The sequence below is a fragment of the Bufo gargarizans genome, chromosome 1, assembly GCF_014858855.1.
Source record: "Bufo gargarizans isolate SCDJY-AF-19 chromosome 1, ASM1485885v1, whole genome shotgun sequence".
Lineage (NCBI taxonomy): Eukaryota > Metazoa > Chordata > Amphibia > Anura > Bufonidae > Bufo > Bufo gargarizans.
In genome coordinates, this window is record NC_058080.1 from 576,259,063 (window position 1) to 576,278,997 (window position 19,935).

General features: G+C 43.1%; 1 protein-coding gene across 5 annotated transcripts in view; it reads left to right on the forward strand.

Annotated features, from left to right (window-relative positions):
* LOC122924538 (lysine-specific demethylase 2B) overlaps nucleotides 1–19,935 on the forward strand; it is a 249,850-nt gene that overhangs the window by 202,673 nt on the left and 27,242 nt on the right. For 3 of the 5 annotated variants that reach the window (XM_044275743.1, XM_044275745.1, XM_044275747.1), the window contains 5 exons: nucleotides 2,066–2,209; nucleotides 7,720–7,806; nucleotides 15,387–15,653; nucleotides 17,309–17,347; nucleotides 18,345–19,000. In XM_044275743.1, coding sequence (XP_044131678.1) covers nucleotides 2,066–2,209; nucleotides 7,720–7,806; nucleotides 15,387–15,653; nucleotides 17,309–17,347; nucleotides 18,345–19,000 — 1,193 coding nt within the window. The remainder of the gene's footprint in view (nucleotides 1–2,065; nucleotides 2,210–7,719; nucleotides 7,807–15,386; nucleotides 15,654–17,308; nucleotides 17,348–18,344; nucleotides 19,001–19,935) is intronic. The other 2 variants (XM_044275744.1, XM_044275746.1) reach the window with 2 other exon arrangements.

Consider the following 19,935-nt stretch of genomic DNA (forward strand, 5'->3'; position numbering starts at 1 on the left):
CTCAGGAACACATTACATTCCCACTTATCAGCTGTTACCTTGTAGTGCTGGAACTACACAGATCTGTCCATTGTGTAGTGGATGGTGCTACCATGTACTTCAATGGGAGCAGCCTCCTGTTCTGTGTACTACACACAGATAGAGCTGTGTAGTTCCAGTGCTACAAGATGACAGCTGATCAGCTGTGTGTCTGACCCCTGCAGGACTGATACTGATGGCTTGTCCTGAGGATAGGCCATCAATATCAAAATCCTGGCCAGCACTTTTAAAGAAAAACATAATCTCTCCTGACATAGCTTTAAAAATCTATGTATACATAAAATATTAAAATATCCTGATTGCTCTTAGAGGCATAGGATAGGTGATAAGTATAGATTATTGCTGGAGGATATCAGCTGGAAATACTTAGCTGTGTCAGGTGTAGTGTTCTCATGGACTGTTGTGTGGATTCAGGTCATCATGAATATGTGAGGTGTGATTTGGATCCAAAAGATCTTAATTTGAACACTGCACAAGGCAGATATCAGAATGGAGCAGGTTGTCTCAAGCGTCGGCTCCTAAAGCCTCATCACATTTTAACTCTCCAGTGCATTGTTTCCTATAAGTTCAGGGATCAGATCCCTGCACAAGGGGGAAGGGAATACTTTCCTAATGTTCCCCATTTACTGCCACAGTTTTTGTAAAGCTGGCTGGTGTGAATAAACCCATAGAGTAGTTCTGTTATGAGAACCAATGAGCCAATCTTTTTTTTTTTTTTTGTTCAATAAAGACTCATAGGAGAGCACATTTCCCATGATGTGCAAGGGACTGAAATCGAAGTAAATTCTAAGCAAATGCAGAGAGCCATTACTTGAAGCCTTTCATTGCTGAGAAGGCTCACATTCCTTCATTGGCACAGTGTGTTAAAAAGTTGAAGGCGTCGGAGCAGTTTCACCCTCTAGGAAATCTATTTTAGGGTACCTGCGCGCAGGTGGAGGTTTACAAACGGAAAATCCACACAGATTTCCTGGTGGGTTTCTGTGCATTTCCACACCAAAAAATGCATGCGTTACCTGCTGTGTTTGGCCCGGATTTAATGCAGATTTTAAATGCAAAGGGTGAAATCTGCACAATTGATATGCTGCAGATTCCAAAAACCTAAAGTGTACATGAGATCTCTCTAATCTCATGCACTTTGCTGGTACGGTATTACAATGCGTTTTTTCTGCACGAGAATCCACATGGAAAAAACATCAGAAATCTGCACTATGTGCATGTAGCCTTAGGCCTCGTTCACATCTCCGTCAAGCAGAGAACAGCCTGCCGGATTCCTGGATCCTCTAGTTCACCGCGGATCCTTATTGACTCTAACGAGGTCCGGTGGTGATCCGGGCACTTTCCATCATAAATGCAGATTTTTACCAGAATTGTATTTGTGCTGGATCTCCTTGATGGAGATGTGAACGAGGCCTTAGGGCTGTGATGGCTAACCTCCGGCACTCCAGCTGTGGTAAAACTACAACTCCCAAGATGCACACTTGCTTGGCTGTTCTCAGAACTCCATAGAAATAAATGGCGCATGCTGGGAGTCGTAGTTTCACCACAGCTGGAGTGCCGGAGGTTAGCCATCACTGCCTTAGGGTCCATTCACACGTCCGTAGTGCAATACACCGGGCCGGAACCCCCATAGAAATGCCTATTCTTGTCCGCAAATGCGGACAAGAATAGGACATGTTCTATTTATTTCCGGAGCTGCGGACCGGAAGATTGGCAGCGCGCTATGGAAATGCGGATGCGGCCAGCACACTGTGTGCTGTCCACATCCATTCTTGCCCCATAGAGAATGAATGGGTCCACATCCGTTCTGCAATTTGCGGAAAGGATGCGGACCCATTATTACGGACGTGTGAATGGAGCCTTAGGGTATGTATTCGATTTTGTGTATGGGTCTGTCTTGTAACACTTGCATATGCATCTTGTTGGCTGTATTCAGACATCACAATGAAGGAATCGCTAAAGTTTGCGTATACTTAGTTTTTACAATGGGATGTAGCTGACATTTGTGCTTTGTTTGGTTTTCCTTTAGCCCGTCCTGCCTCATACAGCCGTCTGTTTAGTGTGTGGAGAAGCAGGAAAGGAGGACTGTGTGGAAGGCCAAGAAGCAAAATTTAACGTCATGCTGATGGAATGCTCCATCTGTAATGAAATCATCCACCCAGGTTGCCTGAAGGTAGGTCAGACCGCTGCAGTCCAGGTGTACTGTACATATCATGGCTAGCCAGTTTAGTCAGAAGAGTACCACGAGGCTGATCTATGTTTTTTTCCATCATCCTGACATTTGCTATGTAAAACTCCCATCTTATCGGCATTGCTTTCTGCCAGCAGAATTTTTATACAGTTGGCACAGTCCCACCGTTAATAGGCTTGCAGAAGTTTTGAATAGCTTTCGGTGCCTATAATTAGTTTTATATGCAAGTGCCAACATCTGCTCTGCATCAGCTTATCTGATACAGGAGGAGAGAATAATGGCGTAATCATGACTTCTGCCATATGAAAGGACCTCTATAATGAAGAAAACGACTGTGCCCATCTAAGCTTTGTTTTCAGTCAGTTTGTTGAAGCTGAATGATGGACTATTCCTTTACCGTCAGTTGTTAATTAATTTGCAAAAAGTGACTTGTAATGTTTTTTGTTTTTTTTTCTCGTGCCCTTTTTTTTTTTTGCACCATTTCCGATTTATAATTGTTTTTAATCATTCACTTTGGCATCAGCGAAATTCACATCACAGAAGAACGTTTTCTAGTAACTGACAGAGGTGTGTAAGTGATGTCGCTGTTGGATGAGTTCTGGGAAGCAGCTGTATTTACAGTAGCTATCCCAGGGTGTGTATGTAAGGTATTATAGGGACCTGCCGGGGAATAATAGAACTGCCTTAGGTTTTCAGCAGGTTCTATATAAAGTGCTTATAATTGGATGCAGAGCAGCCCTTCCACCAAGTGTGAATTTCATAAAGGGCATCTGTCAGCAGATTTGCACCTATGAAACTGGCTGACCTGTTTTCTTGAGCTATTGAGTAGTTATGCAAAAACATTGCTTTTTGAATATCTATTAGGCTACATGCACACGACCGTGCCGTTTTTTGCAGTTCGCAAACCGCGGATCCACAAAAAACGGAAGCCGCCTTTGTGCCTTCCGCAATTTGCCCATTGTAGACATGCCTATTCTTGTCCGCAAAATGGACAAGAATAGGACATGCTATTTTTTTTTTTGCGGGGCCTCGGAACGGAGCAATGGATGCGGACAGCACACGGAGTGCTGTCCGCATCTTTTGCAGCCCCATTGAAGTGAATAGGTCCGCACCCTAGCCGCAAAAACTGCGGCTCGGATGCGGACCCGAAAAACGGTTGTGTGCATGAGGCCATAACATCATGTTAGAGCTCTACATTTAGCACATAATTAGGGTAAAGCTCCTGGCATATACTGCTGCACAGACAGGGCAAAATGCAGCAAATTCAAGGTTCTTCAAAGTAGCCACCTCTTGCTTTGATTACTGCTTTGCACACTCTTGGCATTCTCTTGATGAGCTTCAAGAGGTAGTCACCTGAAATGGTCTTCCAACAGTCTTGAAGGAGTTCCCAGAGATGCTTAGCACTTGTTGGCCCTTTTGCCTTCACTCTGCGGTCCAGCTCACCCCAAACCATCTCGATTGGGTTCAGGTCCGGTGACTGTGGAGGCCAGGTCATCTGGCACAGCACCCCATCACTCTCCTTCATGGTCAAATAGCCCTTACACAGCCTGGAGGTGTGTTTGGGGTCATTGTCCTGTTGAAAAATAAATGATGGTCCAACTAAACGCAAACCGGATGGAATAGCATGCCGCTGCAAGATGCTGTGGTAGCCATGCTGGTTCAGTATGCCTTCAATTTTGAATAAATCCCCAACAGTGTCACCAGCAAAGCACCCCCACACCATCACACCTCTTCCTGCATGCTTCACGGTGGGAACCAGGCATGTAGAGTCCATCCGTTCACCTTTTTTGCATCGCACAAAGACACGGTGGTTGGAACCAAAGATCTCAAATTTGGACTCATCAGACCAAAGCACAGATTTCCACTGGTCTAATGTCCATTCCTTGTGTTCTTTAGCCCAAACAAGTCTCTTCTGCTTGTTGCCTGTCCTTAGCAGTGCTTTCCTAGCAGATATTCTACCATGAAGGCCTGATTCACACAGTCTCCTCTTAACAGTTGTTCTAGAGATGTGTCTGCTGCTAGAACTCTGTGTGGCATTGACCTGGTCTCTAATCTGAGCTGCTGGTAACCTACGATTTCTGAGGCTGGTGACTCGGATGAACTTATCCTCCGCAGCAGAGGTGACTCTTGGTCTTCCTTTCCTGGGGCGGTCCGCATGTGAGCCAGTTTCTTTGTAGTGCTTGATGGTTTTTGTGACTGCACTTGGGGACACTTTAAACATTTTCCCAATTTTTCGGACTGACTGACCTTCATTTCTTAAAGTAATGATGGCCACTCGTTTTTCTTTACTTAGCTGCTTTTTTCTTGCCATAATACAAATTCTAACAGTCTATTCAGTAGGACTATCAGCTGTGTATTCACCTGACTTCTCCACAACGCAACTGATGGTCCCAACCCCATTTATAAGGCAAGAAATCCCACTTATTAAACCTGACAGGGCACACCTGTGAAGTGAATACCATTTCAGGTGACTACCTCTTGAAGCTCATCAAGAGAATGCCAAGAGTGTGCAAAGCAGTAATCAAAGCAAAAGGTGACTATTCACAATTTTTTGTTATGTATATAATTCCACATAGTCATGAAAATAAAGAAAACTCTTTGAATGAGAAGGTGTGTCCAAACTTTTGGTCTGTACTGTGTATATATATATTAGGGGTGCACCGAAATGAAAATTCTGGTCCGAAACCGAAAATTCAGGATACCCCTTGACCGAAACCGAAACTGCCTTTTTGCCCAAATACTTTTAAAAGACCCCCCCACCCCATAACAGTGCCATCCACAGACCCCCCCCACCTCATAACAGTGCCATCCACAGACCCCCACCCACCCCATAACAGTGCCATCCACAGACCCCCACCCCATAACAGTGCCATCCACAGCCCCCCCCCCCCCCCCCCCCCCCCATTGTACAATTAATAGAAAATAGCGGGGAGGGACTGGGAGGAGGAGCTGGGGGTCGGTGCGTTCACTGTGCTCCGGCCCCCAGCTCCAGTAGTTATAAAATGTGTGCAATTAATAAGCATTCTATTCATGAGGCCCCCTCTGCAGTATTACATTCAATACAGCCACATCCTACTCACAGGGCTGTCATCTTAATGCTGCCCGGCCGGGCAGAGGAGCGGCAGCGTCACAACTGACGTCATGTGCCCGGCCTACTTTCTGAATGAAGGAGGCGGCGCAGGCATGTGACGTCAGTCGTGACGCTGCCGCTCGTCTGCCCGGCCGGCCAGCACAGCCCTGTGAGTAGGATGTGGCTGTATTGAATGTAATACTGCAGAGGGGGCCTCATGAATAGAATCCGTATTAATTGCACACTTTTTATAACTACTGGAGCTGGGGGCCGGAGCACAGTGAACGCACCAGCCCCCCAGCTCCTCCTCCCAGTCCCTCCCCGCTATTTCCGGCCGATATGTAAAAATATCGGCAGAAACAGATTAGGTGCATTTTCGGCCGCCGAAATTTCGGTGCACCCCTAATATAAATAAATAAATATATATAAATATATAATTTTTTTTTTTTTTTTTTTTTATATATATATAAGTATATGTGTGTGTGAAAAGCCAGTCATTAGTAAATGTGCGACTGTATCCACCGCCTTTGCAACTAGATTTTATTTTGGTTGTCTTAGGGCCCTTTCACACCTGCGTTATAGTCTTCCGGCATAGAGTTCCGTCGTCGGGGCTCTATGCCGGAAGAATACTGATCAGGATTATCCTAATGCATTCTGAATGGACAGTCCGTCCTTCAGGATGCATCAGGATGTCTTCCATTCCGGAACGGAACGTTTTTTGGCCGCAGCAAATAGCGCAGCATGCTGCGCTTTTTGCTCCGGCCAAAAATCCGGAACACTTGCCGCAAGGCCGGATCCGGAATGAATGCCCATTGAAAGGCATTGATCCGGATCCGGCCTTAAGCTAAACGTCGTTTCAGCGCATTGCCGGATGCGACGTTTAGCTTTTTCTCAATGGTTACCATGGCTGCCGGGACGCTAAAGTCCTGGCAGCCATGGTAAACTGTAGTGGGGAGCGGGGAGCAGCATACTTACCATCCGTGCGGCTCCCGGGGCGCTCCAGAGTGACGTCAGGGCGCCCCAGGCGCATGGATGACGTGATCGCATGGATCACATGATCCATGCGCATGGGGCGCTCTGACGTCATTCTGGAGCGCCCCGGGAGCCGCACGGACTGTAAGTATGCCGCTCCCCCGCTCCCCACTACTACTATGGCAACCAGGACTTTAATAGCGTCCTGGGTGCCATAGTAACACTGAAAGCATTTTGAAGACGGATCCGTCTTCAAATGCTTTCAGTACACTTGCGTTTTTCCGGATCCGGCGTGTAATTCCGGCAAGTGGAGTACACGCCGGATCCGGACAACGCAAGTGTGAAAGAGGCCTAAATTGTCTTCATTAAAACTACTCCTGTACTTGGTAGTAGACAACAAACAAACACTCTCACTCTTTTTCTCTCTCTCTCTCTCTCTGTTCCATCCATCCCCTGCCACTTGCTAATATACAGAAGCCAAGAAAGTTTTACGTAGGGGAAAGATGGATCAGAGTCTGACTGCAGGTTTATTGTCTTTTCCAAGGTAGGGCATAAGTCTGCATTGGAGCTGTATATCCAAACCAGAGTGACTTGGTGCATGTAGCAGTTTTTTTTAGTTTTTTTTTTTCTTTCATTCTCGAGAAAGAAGGCAGGTTCTAAGTGAAAGGTAGCATTCATTTAGCTGGTCTAGCCCTACAAGGCATTGTGCCTGAATTAACAATGTATTTCCTGATGACACACTCTCCTTTAAGTGTAGCTCCCATTTCTAAACTATACTTTAGCAAAATGTTTGATATGTTATAGCGACATGTGTAATGTTTTGATTGGTGGGGTTTGAGTACTGAGACCCCTGCCTATCACTAAAACAGAAGCTCTTAGCTGAGCGCTGTCATTCCTCACTGCTAAAGGCTGAACTGAAGACAGTCTCCATAAAAAGTCTATGAGACTCTTCATTTTAACCTTCAGCAGCAAAGCGATTGCAGGGTAACTCGGCACTCTGGCCCTCACATATCAAAATCTTTGATAAGTCGATATGACATATTAAAACATATCAATAGTTTTGCTAAATTGTACTTACTCTGTAAAGGAGTTGTCCAGGATTTTTTTATTTTTTTTATTCCTCGTCCCCCACCCCACCCAGTGGTACTTGTTAACATGGCTCCAGAATGAAGCTGCGGGGAGTGGGGAAGGAATAAAAAAAAATAAAAAATCCGGAAAAATCCCTTCTAGGGTGTATTTGAGCCATAAAAATTGATGTTTTGGATAACCAGTTCCGTTTTTTTTGTCCCTTAGGCCAAGGAAACATATGATCGATTTGTAGTTGTATGTTTGCTAAAATAATGCCAGTTTAGTATTTCTGTAGACCCCTGAGAGGAAAGTATTGGGTTGACAATGTCACAGGCCACCACGGTTATATAGAGCAGCATATCTAATCTATTTGTCTCTGCAGAGTAAGGAATCTGATGGTGTGGTGAATGATGAGCTTCCAAACTGCTGGGAATGTCCAAAATGTAACCATGCTGGAAAGACCGGGAAAGTGAGTATAAAGGAACTCTTCATGTTTGGATTGAGTGCAGCCAAAGGCCTTCAAGTTGGTGCAAGTTCATGTTCATTTTACTTCTTGTAGGACAGTTAGCTGTGATGATACCATAGTTTGTTTTTTCTTTTATTAGTAGGTTTGTCTTCAGATAACACAGCCAAGAATATTTCCCCAAACACTGGAGAGTTTTTATTAAATAGGAAATGCCACTGTGTTCACGTTCTGCCAATGTAACAATAAGGACAATTTCACACGAGCGTAGTCAGTCCGGAACATATGCTCTGTGTGGGAGCTGTATTTCCCAGACTGAACACTGCTCCTCTGAAGTGAACTCGCAACATCATAGCGAGTTATGATGCTGTGGACTCCTTTATCATTGCAGGTCTTAAATTTGCTCACATAATTCTGTGAGTACAGTAGACTTGCAGTGAGACAAAAATGGACAGCATCATAAATCATTATAATACTGCGAGTTCACCAGAGGAGCAGTGTTCAGTCTGGGAAATATTGTTCCCACTACTCTAGGTTGTAGATTTGTATTGGCTGGTCTGCAGATTAGCAGAAAATCACTCTGCCGACCGTGTTCAAGAGGAGCCAGCTTCTGACTGAGCTACTTAGGCCTCTTTCAGACAGGCATCCCGGATTTGCTCTGGATGCATCCCTGGTGCATTGCGGGAAACCTGCGCGAGTGCGCACACAATTTCAGTCAGTTTTGACTGCGATTGCGTTGGTCAATGTGTTTTGCAGGCGCATGATAAAAAACAGAATATGGTACCCAGACCCGAACCCGGACTTCTTCACTGAAGTTTGGGTAAGGCTACTTTCACACTTGCATTCGGAGCGGATCCGTCTGGTGTCTTCACAGACGGATCCGCTCCTATAATGCAAACGATGGGATCCGTTCAGAACGGATCCGTCTGCATTATCTTTCCGAAAAAATTCTAAGTCTGAAAGTTAGTCAGACTGGTCCATCCAGACTTTGCATTGAAAGTCAGTGGGGGACGGATCCGTTTGAAATGGCACCATATTGTGTCAACTTCAAACGGATCCGTCCCCATTGACTTACATTGTAACTCTGGACAAATCAGTTTGGCTCCGCACGGCCAGGCGGACCCCCGAACGCTGCAAGCTGCGTTCGGGTGTCCGCCTGCTGAGCGGAACGGAGGTCAAACGCTGCCAGACTGAGGCATTCTGAGCGGATCCGCATCCACTCAGAATGCATTGGGGCCGTACGGATGCGTTCGGGCCGCTTGTGAGAGCCTTCAAACGGAATTCACAAGCGGAACCCCGAACGCAAGTGTAAAAGTAGCCTTAGGTGTTCTGTAGACTTTATTATTTTCCCTTATAACATGGTTATAAGGGAAAATAAAAGCATTCTTAATACAGAATGCTTACTAAAGTGTCGATTTGAGGGGTTAAAAAATAAATAAAATTACTCGCCTTATCCACTTAATCGCACAGCCGTTATCGTCTTTTTTCTTCTTCTTTCAGGACCTGCAAAAGGACCTTTGACATGATCGCGCTCACCACGCGGTGAAAGAGGTGACATCAGCACAGGTCCTGCTGAATGAAGATAGAAGATTCTTCTATCTTCATTGAGCAGGACCTTCTCTGACGTCACCACGTGGTGAGCGTGATTACGTCATCAAAGGTCCTTTTGCAGGTCCTGAAAGAAGACAATGCCAGCTGCGCGATCAAGCGATTAAGGGGAGTTCATTTTTTTTCTTTTTTAACCCCTCAATCAACACTTTAGTAAGCTTTCTGTATTAAGAATGCTATTATTTTCCCTTATAACCATGTTATAAGGGAATAATAATACAGTGAATTGACTTTAATGGGGTCCGTGGTTGCTCATCCCCATCATCTCCTAGTAACCATGCGTGAAAATCACACCGCATCTGCACCTGCTTGTGGATGCTTGCAATTTTCACGCAGCCCCATTCATTTCTAAGGGGCCTGCATTGCGTGAAAAATGCAGAATATAGAACATGCTGATGCTGCAAGTGATACGTGAAATTCACTGCTCATCTGCACGGCCCCATTGAAGTGAAATGGGTCCGGATTCGGTGCGGGTGCAATGCTTTCACTTCACACATTGCACCCGCGCGGAAAACTTGCCCATGTGAAAGGGGCCTTAGCCTGTGTGACCACCTGCAGTGAACCCGGCAGGTTGAGTTCACATTTGTGTTTTGAATTTAGTTTTTCTTTTCTATGATAAAATCAGGAAAACGGAACTGAAGCTGTGACTGATCCGTCGCATGACTGCATCGTCACCAGACTTAAATGGGGTCCATAGGGTTCCTACATGCATACTTGCCAACATTGCAGTTGGGAACATCCCAAACAGAATGGTACTACCCAGTGATGGGTGGGTCTTACATAAGCACAAGACAGACAAAATTTGTGGGAGCTTTCTCTGAAAACTGGCGACAGTCCCTGCAAATTCAGGACTGTTAACAAATTTGTACCAGATTTCAAAATCATTTTAATTAAAAATGACAATGCAGGTGGTCTGCGACCTGAAAGAACTGTCATGTTGATGTGATAGAACATGTCTAAAAAAATGTTAATAAAGAAACATCTGATTTAAAAAAAAAATGACAATGCAGGTGTGAACAAAGCCTTAAATGGATGCTATGAGATGGAATTAAGAGACCACCAGATCCACCTTAAGTATGTAACAGCAGTCTCTAGACACTTTAATTAATCCAACTGAAAAATTGTCCAGTTTTTTCTTGATCTAGAGAATGAATTATTAGGAGACTCACTAGCCTTTAATGCCTTAGTGACCACCAATCCTTTTTTACGGCAGCCCAATCTAATTGCTGCATGGGTATCTGCTCACACATGAGCTCTAAAAGCCCGGACTGGCAGAAGCAAAAAAAAAAGTCTAACTCCTTACATGCCACGGGCAATTGCACCCACTGCATGTAAGCGTTTACAGAAGGGACAAACTCCCTCTGTCTCCCGTCGGCACAGTGTACGCCTGCTGGTGAATATCAGTATAGCACCGACATTGAAATGCAATACACTATAGTAATCGTGCAATGTATCTTAGAAGCAATACAAATATCGCCTGTTATAGCCCCCATGTGGGACTATTAAATGGTTGAAAAAAAAGTATTCTAATTTCCTTTTCAATGTAAACAAAATGGCAAAAATTAAATCTACATATTTGGTATTGCCGCGTCTGTAATTGACAACGCAAATATCATGTAAATTATCCTGTATGATGAACGCCGTAAAAGAAAAGTCAGAATTGGTATTTTTTGCTTCGTTGCCACAAAAAAATATGGAACAAAAAGCAATCAAAAGGTATTATGTACTCCAAAATGATACCAATGAAAACTACGAGCCATCCCGTAAAAATCAAGCCCCGACACAGCTCTGCATAAAGAAAATTTTGTAAAAGTTTTTTTTTTTTTTTTACAAACAAAAATGTTTTTTATTGCAGTAGTAAAATGTGAACAAAAACTGTATTTATTTGGTATTGCTGTAATCGTACCGACCTAGAGAACAGTTATCGTGTGATTTATGCCGAAAAGTTAACGCAGCAAAATTTATAACAAAAACTCAGTGGCAATATTGATTTTTTTTTTCCATCCCCCTCCCAGAAATGGTTAATAAAAGCTAATCAGTAAGTTATGTGTACCCTAAAATGACCTTAAAAACAAGCTCCGATACGGCTACATAGATGGGGGGAAAAAAAGTTATAGCTTTTGGAAGGCGAAGAAATACAAAAATTGCTTGCTCAGTAAGGCCCTGCACGGGCTGGTCACTAGTTAAGGAGATTAAATTTCTGTGTAAAATTGCTGTTTGCCATGATTTCAGTCTTCAACAGTGAGAGTAAAAAAAATTTTAAACACTTGCACTATCCCATGAGGATGTATTGAGATCTCAGTTATACTATGATTTTGCCACGTCTCACTGTGGAGTCCTAACCTAACTTTTTTTTTTTATATTTTCAATGCGTGTTCCCATTCTTTTCAGTTTGTATAAAAAGCAGTTTATAAACTCATCATACCGTATTTTTCGATTTATAAGACGCACCCGATGATAAAAGGCACCCCAGGTTGAAGAGGAGTAAAATAAGAAAAAAATATTTTTCATCAGACCTCATATCAGATCCTCAGATCAGACCTCCATAAATATCAGGACATCAGATCTGACCCCCTTATCAGGACATCACATCAGCCCTCCATGTTAGAACCCTATCAGACCTCAGATTAGCCCACAATGTTAGACCCCATCAGACATCAGATTAAAATAAAAACCTACACTTACCTATCCTGCGCCACGGCTCTTCTTCACCTCCGGCAGAAGCCACGCTCCCCTGTCTTTCCAGCCTGCGCTGCTCTGTCACCGGACTGCGTGCAGTGTCAAGTCATAGTGTACGCCGGCCCCAGCAAGGAAAACCGGGGAGGGTGAGTACTACAAGCGCTTGTGGGGTTTCGCTTCCAGCACCTAATTCATACTAGTGAGCGCTTCCATAGTAGTCACTTTATAAGACACACGACCATTCCCCCCCCCCCCGTTTTGGGGGATGGGGGTCCGTCTTATAAAGCAAAAAATATGGTTATTATTATTATTTTTTTAACCTTTCACTGCAGCTAGTTGTACATGTGGGAAATCCCTACTCTCCTTCACCTCTCTACTCTGCTCCGACTGGTCTTTCAGGCCTGTCAGCTTCCACATGGACTGGGATGATGTGTCCCCAAAGTGCACATCACTGCTGAGTCACATGCCACTTGGAGACACATCATTGGCTGCAGTAGCACATGTGACCCTGTCCACCCAGAAGTAAAGAGAGTCCAGGGGGATATGAATTTTCCCACAGGTACAGCTAGTTGAGGTGCAAGGTTAAAAAAGTGAAAAGCTAGAAGCCCATTGAAGATTAAACTTTTTTTTTTAAATGCGTGACGATTTCAGTGTTTCAGGGGTGTTTTTTATCAGCACTGGTATGATTGATATATATATCCTTGAGGCATCAACTCGGACTCTGAGCTGTAACTTTATTAAGCTGGCCATAGAGACAACAAAAAAGGTGACTTGCAATCAGGCCAAACTTTTCTAGTTCTAAAGGTGGATTTACACAGCACGATTGTCAGGCAGATTATCAGGAGCGAATGTTCGTACAACGCTTGTTCCCTAAAATCTGCACATGTGCCACAGATCACCCGATGAACAAGCAAAATGCTTGTGCATCAGGTGAAAGTCTTTTATGTGCTGTGCAAGGCATCATGCACACGAATGTATTTTAATTCTGTGTCCGTTCCGTTTCTTTTGCGGACCGTATACGGAACCATTCATTTCAATGGGTTCGCAAAAAAAACGGAAGATACTCTGTGTGCATTCAGTTTCCGTATTTCTGTTCCACAAAAGAATAGAACATGTCCTATTATTGTCCGCATTACGGACAAGGATAGTACTGTTCTACTAGGGGACAGCTGTTCCGTTCCGCAAAATGAGGCCTAACAGGGATTTTCTACCCAGAAATACTAAATCTGTATGAGGACGAGCGATGGCAGTAGCTCCTCCCTATACAGTGTAGGTGATCTCTACATGTAAATACAGCTCTTCGCCTCTACTGTGGAGCAGGCAGTTATCGGTAAGAAACACTTCCGCCCCGATAATTGACTGCTCCATTAGGCTGTGTAAATCCAGCATTAGTGATGAGGTTTTAAAGGGAACTTGTCATCAACTTTATGCTGCCCATACTAACGGCAGCACAAAGTAGAGACAGGTGAGCTGATTTCAGCAGTTTGTCATTTATAAGTTAAAAGTAAGTGGTTGCCGAGAAACAACATCACAATCATTGCAGACTGGGCCTGGAAAAGAGTCACTGCCACCTGAGAAGAGTCATGGTTATTCATGAATTCCTGCTCTCCTGCCCACCTGCTGATGACTGACAGTCTTCTACCTAGTTTTCTCTCTTTCTCTCTGGGAGAGAACTGCCAGTCATCAGCAGATGGGCAGGCAAATATTACGATGCTGGTTCTCAGCAACCACTTACTTTAAGCTCATGATTGACACACCGCTGAAATCAGCATTTCTGTCACTACTTTATGCTGCCCAGAGTGAGATCGGCATAAAGTTGATGACAGGTTCCCTTTAAAGGGGTTTTCTCAGAATGAATAGTCCAAGATAGGGGAGCAGAGGGGGGAATGCCATAAAATAATAAAAGATCCATTACTGGCCTGACCAGGTAACCAAAGCCAGTGGGGGATTTATCAGGTGAATGATGGGTCTTTTTTTTTTAATTTTCCTCCTGTGACGCAATGTTTTTCTGATATTGGGAAAACCCGTTTAGTAATGTTGACATTTCAAGTATTAGGTCGGATTTTACCATTGTTATTGTCACGTTGTTCTCCATTTGCTTTTTTTTTTGTAAAAGTTAAGGCTACTTTCACACTCTCTTTGTGCGGATCCGTCATGGACTGATCCGTTCAGATAATACTAACGTCTGCATCCGTTCAGAACGTATCCGTTAGTATTATCTTTAACGTAGTGATCTTGAACACCATTGAAAGTCAACAGAGGACGAATCAGTTTTCTATTGTGCCAGATTGTGTCATAGAAAACTGATCCGTCCCCATTGACGACGGATCAGTTTGGCTCAGTTTCATCAGACGGACACCAAAGCGGAATGGAGACTGAACTGATGCGATCTGAGCGGATCCTTTTCCATTCAGAATACATTAGGGCAAAACTGATCCATTTTGGACCGCTTGTGAGAGCCCTGAATGGATCTCACAAATGGAAAGCCAAAACGCGAGTATGAAAGTAGCCTAAAAAGAATGAAAAAAGAAAGCTAGTCTCTGTTGTTACATTTAAGATTAAAGAGGACCTGTCAGCTCTCCAGACATGTCGATATTAGAAAATACTTGTTTTCCCATTGAAATAATAATTCTAGAACATATTTTCTTTAAACTCTGTTGTACCACTCCAATGTTAGTTCCTCTTGGAAATTTGTATGAATCGACCTTGGTTTTACTAGTTGGGATGTGTCCTTATACGCTGACATTGTACAATGAGTGTGTAGGGACACAGCCCTTTGACAAGGAGAATAGTAACGCCCAATTTTCAATTTGATCAATTTCTAGTAAGAATAACAGAGGAAGTGCACAGTGCCGAGCATTGACAAAAGTGCTTCAGAATTATTTCATGGGGAATACAAGTATTTACTAAATTAGACATGTCAACAGGTCCTCTTTAAGTGCCAGTTGTATATGTCAGCCTTATATGAATGGTGCAGAGTTCAAGAATGATTGATCATATTTATATAAACTTCACTTTTGAAGCTACATTGACTAAATGAATAGTAAATCACAGTGCAATTTCACACCAAATCCTGGAGATGCATATTGGCTGCAGACTCCATTCTGTAAATAAGACTTGTCCATCATTAGAAGGGAAACTGGTGAAGATCTGGAGTTTCACAAGCAGCATGATCCGTTCTTTCACTTTACTGCCAAGGCTAGATTCGTATTCAGTGTAGCTCAAAAGTGGAGACACTTTATTTTTTTATTTTATTTTAAGCATAAGATATAAAGTCGTTTGTGTTTTCTCACTTTTTGGCCTACAAGCAAAAAAGAGGTCCAGGATTTAAATACGCGTCCAACCTGCCTGGGTCTCTGCTTAAGGAGCAAAAGATGAATAGGGATAATAAAGAATTAACAGAACTGGTAAAAAAGAAAGAACGGGAAGAGACCCCCAGGCAGACCCCGGAGGAGCCACCGAAAAAGAAAATTCTGGAAGGCATTGTAAAACGTCGTCCAGAAGATGGAGTTTTTAAGAGGAAAAGACCCCTTGAAAAGAATCTGGACCCCACAGTGAAGAAACGGGTTAGTATATAAAAATAAAAAAAACTCACAGATTACAGAAAAAAAAACTGAATCGGGTAGTTTTGTTTTTTTTTTGTCTAGAGAGTTAATTACTGAATTCAGTTTATCATTATTATGGAGTAGAAATGTACAATGACGGCGCGTTGACACAAACCTATCATGACTGCCATTGTTAAGGTGGGCGTTATAGCTGGCACTATATGTAGGCGCCCTCGGCCTGAACTGACAGGTTGCTCGTTGGGAAATTTGCCACTAAATGACCAAAGAAAAATCTGGGCTTCATATGACGTCATATTGTATAAAATATTATATGCATTTGTATATTTCTTGGCCAGTAGTCCCATTCATAACACACAGCCCTTCTTTGCTGGGGTTGGGGACAAGACACCAGTGGTTGAAAAGAAACTTGGACAAAGCTTTGTTCCTATGGCCAGCTTAATCCTAACAGACTCTGCTCCAGTCCTCCTTTCTTAGATTTTTTTCTAACTTCCAGAAATAACATGGAAACATACAGAGACTGAAGGAGAGCCTGCCGTTGATCTGTTCTCATTAGTGGGAGCTTTGCCATCCGGCAAAAGCTGTCCTGAAACTCCCTATGAAAAGTATGACTAAGATGACAACTGGGTTTTACCATGTACAATTGGGCATCACTAAACGCTTTGATAATGCCCAGTTGTCAATTTATTCTTACATTTCTAGTAGGAATGGCAGAGGAACAGAATTTTATGAAAATTACAGGATTATTTCATGGAAAGCACAAGTACGACACCAACCGGCACCCTTCTCTTTGTGTCCATAACAAGGGGCATACAGTATGCCTAAGGAAAAAAAAAAATCTACTTTCTCATAGACAAGGTTTTACACACAGCTGGCTGTTAACTGTGTTTTTTGAGGTTTGTTAAAAAAAAAAAACACATGAAATTCAAGCGTTTTTGCAACCTTTCTTGCCAAAATGTGCTTAATAACACGTTTTTGACATGCATCTTTTTCCCTATAGAGATGTCCATTGGAAAACACTAGAAAAAAACACCATACCCAGAGCATGCTGTCTTTTGACGAAAATACCACGTGCACAAAAAAAAAATATAAAAATAAAAAAAAATCTGGGTCACCTTTACTGGAGATGGGTTTTTTATCCATGACTTTTTTTTTTTTTACTGATTGCCTAAATTACCAATTCTGCCTGTCAGAGTGGATTTTTTCCCCCTAAGACTGGGAGATCCTGGGCTTCTGTCTTGTAGTGGAGTTTTTTTTTTTTTGCATCCTTTGTCCACATGGGATGTATTTTACTGCAGAAAATCTGTAGAAAAATCTCCACAAGCTGCATGCAAATCCGTGCCATAAATCGGCAGCATAAATTGACTTTCCGCATGTTATTTTTTTCATCCTGACTTGATAATGGTCGTTACAATGTGAATATCAATCTAGCTAGTGATTTGGAGCCACACAACGCCTCTGTAACAGTACTGCCACAGAACAGGAAGTGTTGACATGGGGACGCTAGAACAGGGAAGGCCTATATCGGGGATCTAAAGTTCCTCATATTATTGATGTGCAGTAAAGAGATATTTTTTCCGTTCTTAAAGTGTCCTTTTTTAGTAGTATTAGTGGTATTGTCATAAGGAATGTATTGACATTATTTTTTCTTTTTCAAGCTAAAGCATGGAAAAGAAGAGAAACTCTTCAAGAAGAAGGTAATTTTGTTTCTGATGGAATATTAGATCTGTTGGTGATTTATTAATTTGATTCCTGATTTGCCTTTTTTTTTTTTTTTTTTTTCCAAGCCTTAGTATATAGTGGGCAGATAATGTGCTGATACCTTCTCCAGTGCACTCTTGTCCTGTCAGAGCAGGTTTTGAAATTTTAATAAATGTAGCTTAATATTTTCTGTTATGTTGCAATAGGCTTCACGCATTTTTAATGTGAGATATTGAGTAAAGGCCCCTTTTCACAGGCGACCAAGCAATCAATTATGGGGAACAAGCCATTTGTTCCCTATAAGTGCCTGCTCAATATTGGAGGTGATAGCAGCATTTGCACGCCGCAGTCACCTCTGCTGTATGAGGACGAGCAGATCACTGTTTACCTAGGACGATCTGCTGCACAGTAACGCTGACTTAGGTGTCCACATCCACAACGCTTACATTCATTTGCTCATTCATCAGGTGATCAGTGGCACCGTTACGCAGGGCAACTATCAGGAAGGAAAGTTCCAAGGAACGCTCCTTCCTGTTAAAAAAGGCCTTTATAGGTGAATATATTAGGAATCTTGTTCTGCTGTTCTCTGGAAGGAGGTGCAACTAATTTAATAAAAGGCGCAAGCTACAAAGATGAATAATCTAGGTACATCACTAGACCTTCCTGCTTTAGAAAGTCAACTCTAGGGGGGGATTTACCAAAACTCGTGCAGAGGGAAACTGGCTTAGCTGCCCATAGCAGCCATTCAGATTGATCCTTTTGTTTTCCAAAGGAGCTCTGATTAATAAAAAGTGGAATCTAATTGGTTGCTATGAGCAACTAGATCAGTATTCCTTTGTTAAATCTCTGCTATGAGCTGGCCTACATTTGAAATATAACTAAATCAAGTACATTTGTTTGGCCATGGGAGGCCATGCTCTCCCACTAAACCCCACCCGTGTCACACCCACTTTTCAGTTTGTAAGTCTCCTTTTTTTTATTTTTTTATTTCAGAAGAGACCTTGGAAGACACCTGAAGCAATTATGGCCAAAACATTAAAGCGCATAAAACAGGAGCCTGATGATGATTTGCAAGAGGCAGTCCCAAAACTTAAGGAAAGTGACCAGTCAAGATCCAGCTCGCCAACTGCAGGTCCCAGCACTGAAGGTCCTGAGCTAAAGGAGAAGAAGAAAAACCGAAGGAAAAGGAAAGTTCCTAAAGAACTCAGCAAAGAATTAAGCAAGGAACTCAACCAAGAGATACAAAAAACAGAGAACAGCTTGGCAAATGAGAACCATCATCCCATCAAATCTGAACCAGAGAGTGAGGACGAGGAGACCAGAAAATGTAACAGTAATGGGGAGAGAGTGCACCGATTCACCAAACTGAATGGGACCCCAAAGGAATATAGGCATCAGTCTGTCCCAAGCCCAAGAAGCACACCAAGGGTCGTTACACACCCTCCTCCTTCCTTATCACCTCCCAAATGTATGCAGATGGAGCGCCATGTAATAAGGCCTCCTCCAATCAGCCCTCCTCCAGATTCCCTCCCTCTGGAGAATGGTGCGACGCATGTGATGCAAAGAGAGGTCTGGATGGCCATCTTTAGCTACCTCAGCCACAGGGATTTGTGCATCTGTATGACAGTCTGCAAAACGTGGAACAGATGGTAATCCAATATCCATTTTCTTAACTTTCGTGACTTCTCTATCCCATGAACTGTATTATACATTTATAATATGCTTTATCTTTAGTTGTCTGATTGCTGTTCAATCAGACCAGTATCCATCTATAATAATGTGTATAAATGACCTGACGTACATAAGTAGGACCTGTCAGTTCTCCTAACATGTCTGTTAAAAGGGGATTACCATCTCAGACATTGATGACATATTGCTAGGATATGCCATCAGTGTCTGATAGGTGTTGGTCCCATCCCTGTCACCTGCTCCTATTTCCAGAACCGCACCGGTTAAGTGCTCTCCATTCACTTCTGTGGGATTTTTGAAAATAGCTGAAAGTCCCATAGTGTTGAACTGAGGGTGGCTGTGCTCGCACAGCTGCTCTCCTTTCACTTGGGGGGGGCCCTTTCTGGAGATGGGAGCAGGACCCACACCTATCGGACACTGATGGCATATCCTATCAATGTCTGAAATGGGAGTACCTTTAATAAAAAAAAAAAAAAAGTTTTGCTGGGCCACGGAACGGTGCAACGGATGCCGACAGCACACTGAGTGCTGTCCGCATCTTTTGCGGCCCCATTGAAGTGAATGGGTCCACATCCGAGCCGCAAAAACGGCGGCTCGGATGCGGACCAAAACAACGGTCGTGTGCATGAGGCCTTAGACTGTGGACACGCCTTTTTAACAGATTGACTGGTACAACCCAGTTGTCAATTTATTTAAACATTTCTAGGAAGAATAATAGAGGAGTGGCAAAGTAAAAAAAAAGGCCCCAGAATTGTTATTTCATAGGGAATACAAGTATTTGCAAATATAGACTTCTCAGGGGTGGTGACTAGGAATGAGTGAATGTTTCATCCGAAGTCTATTCGCATAATACTTTGAATACTGTACGGAGCGAGTGCTCTGTACAGTATTAGAA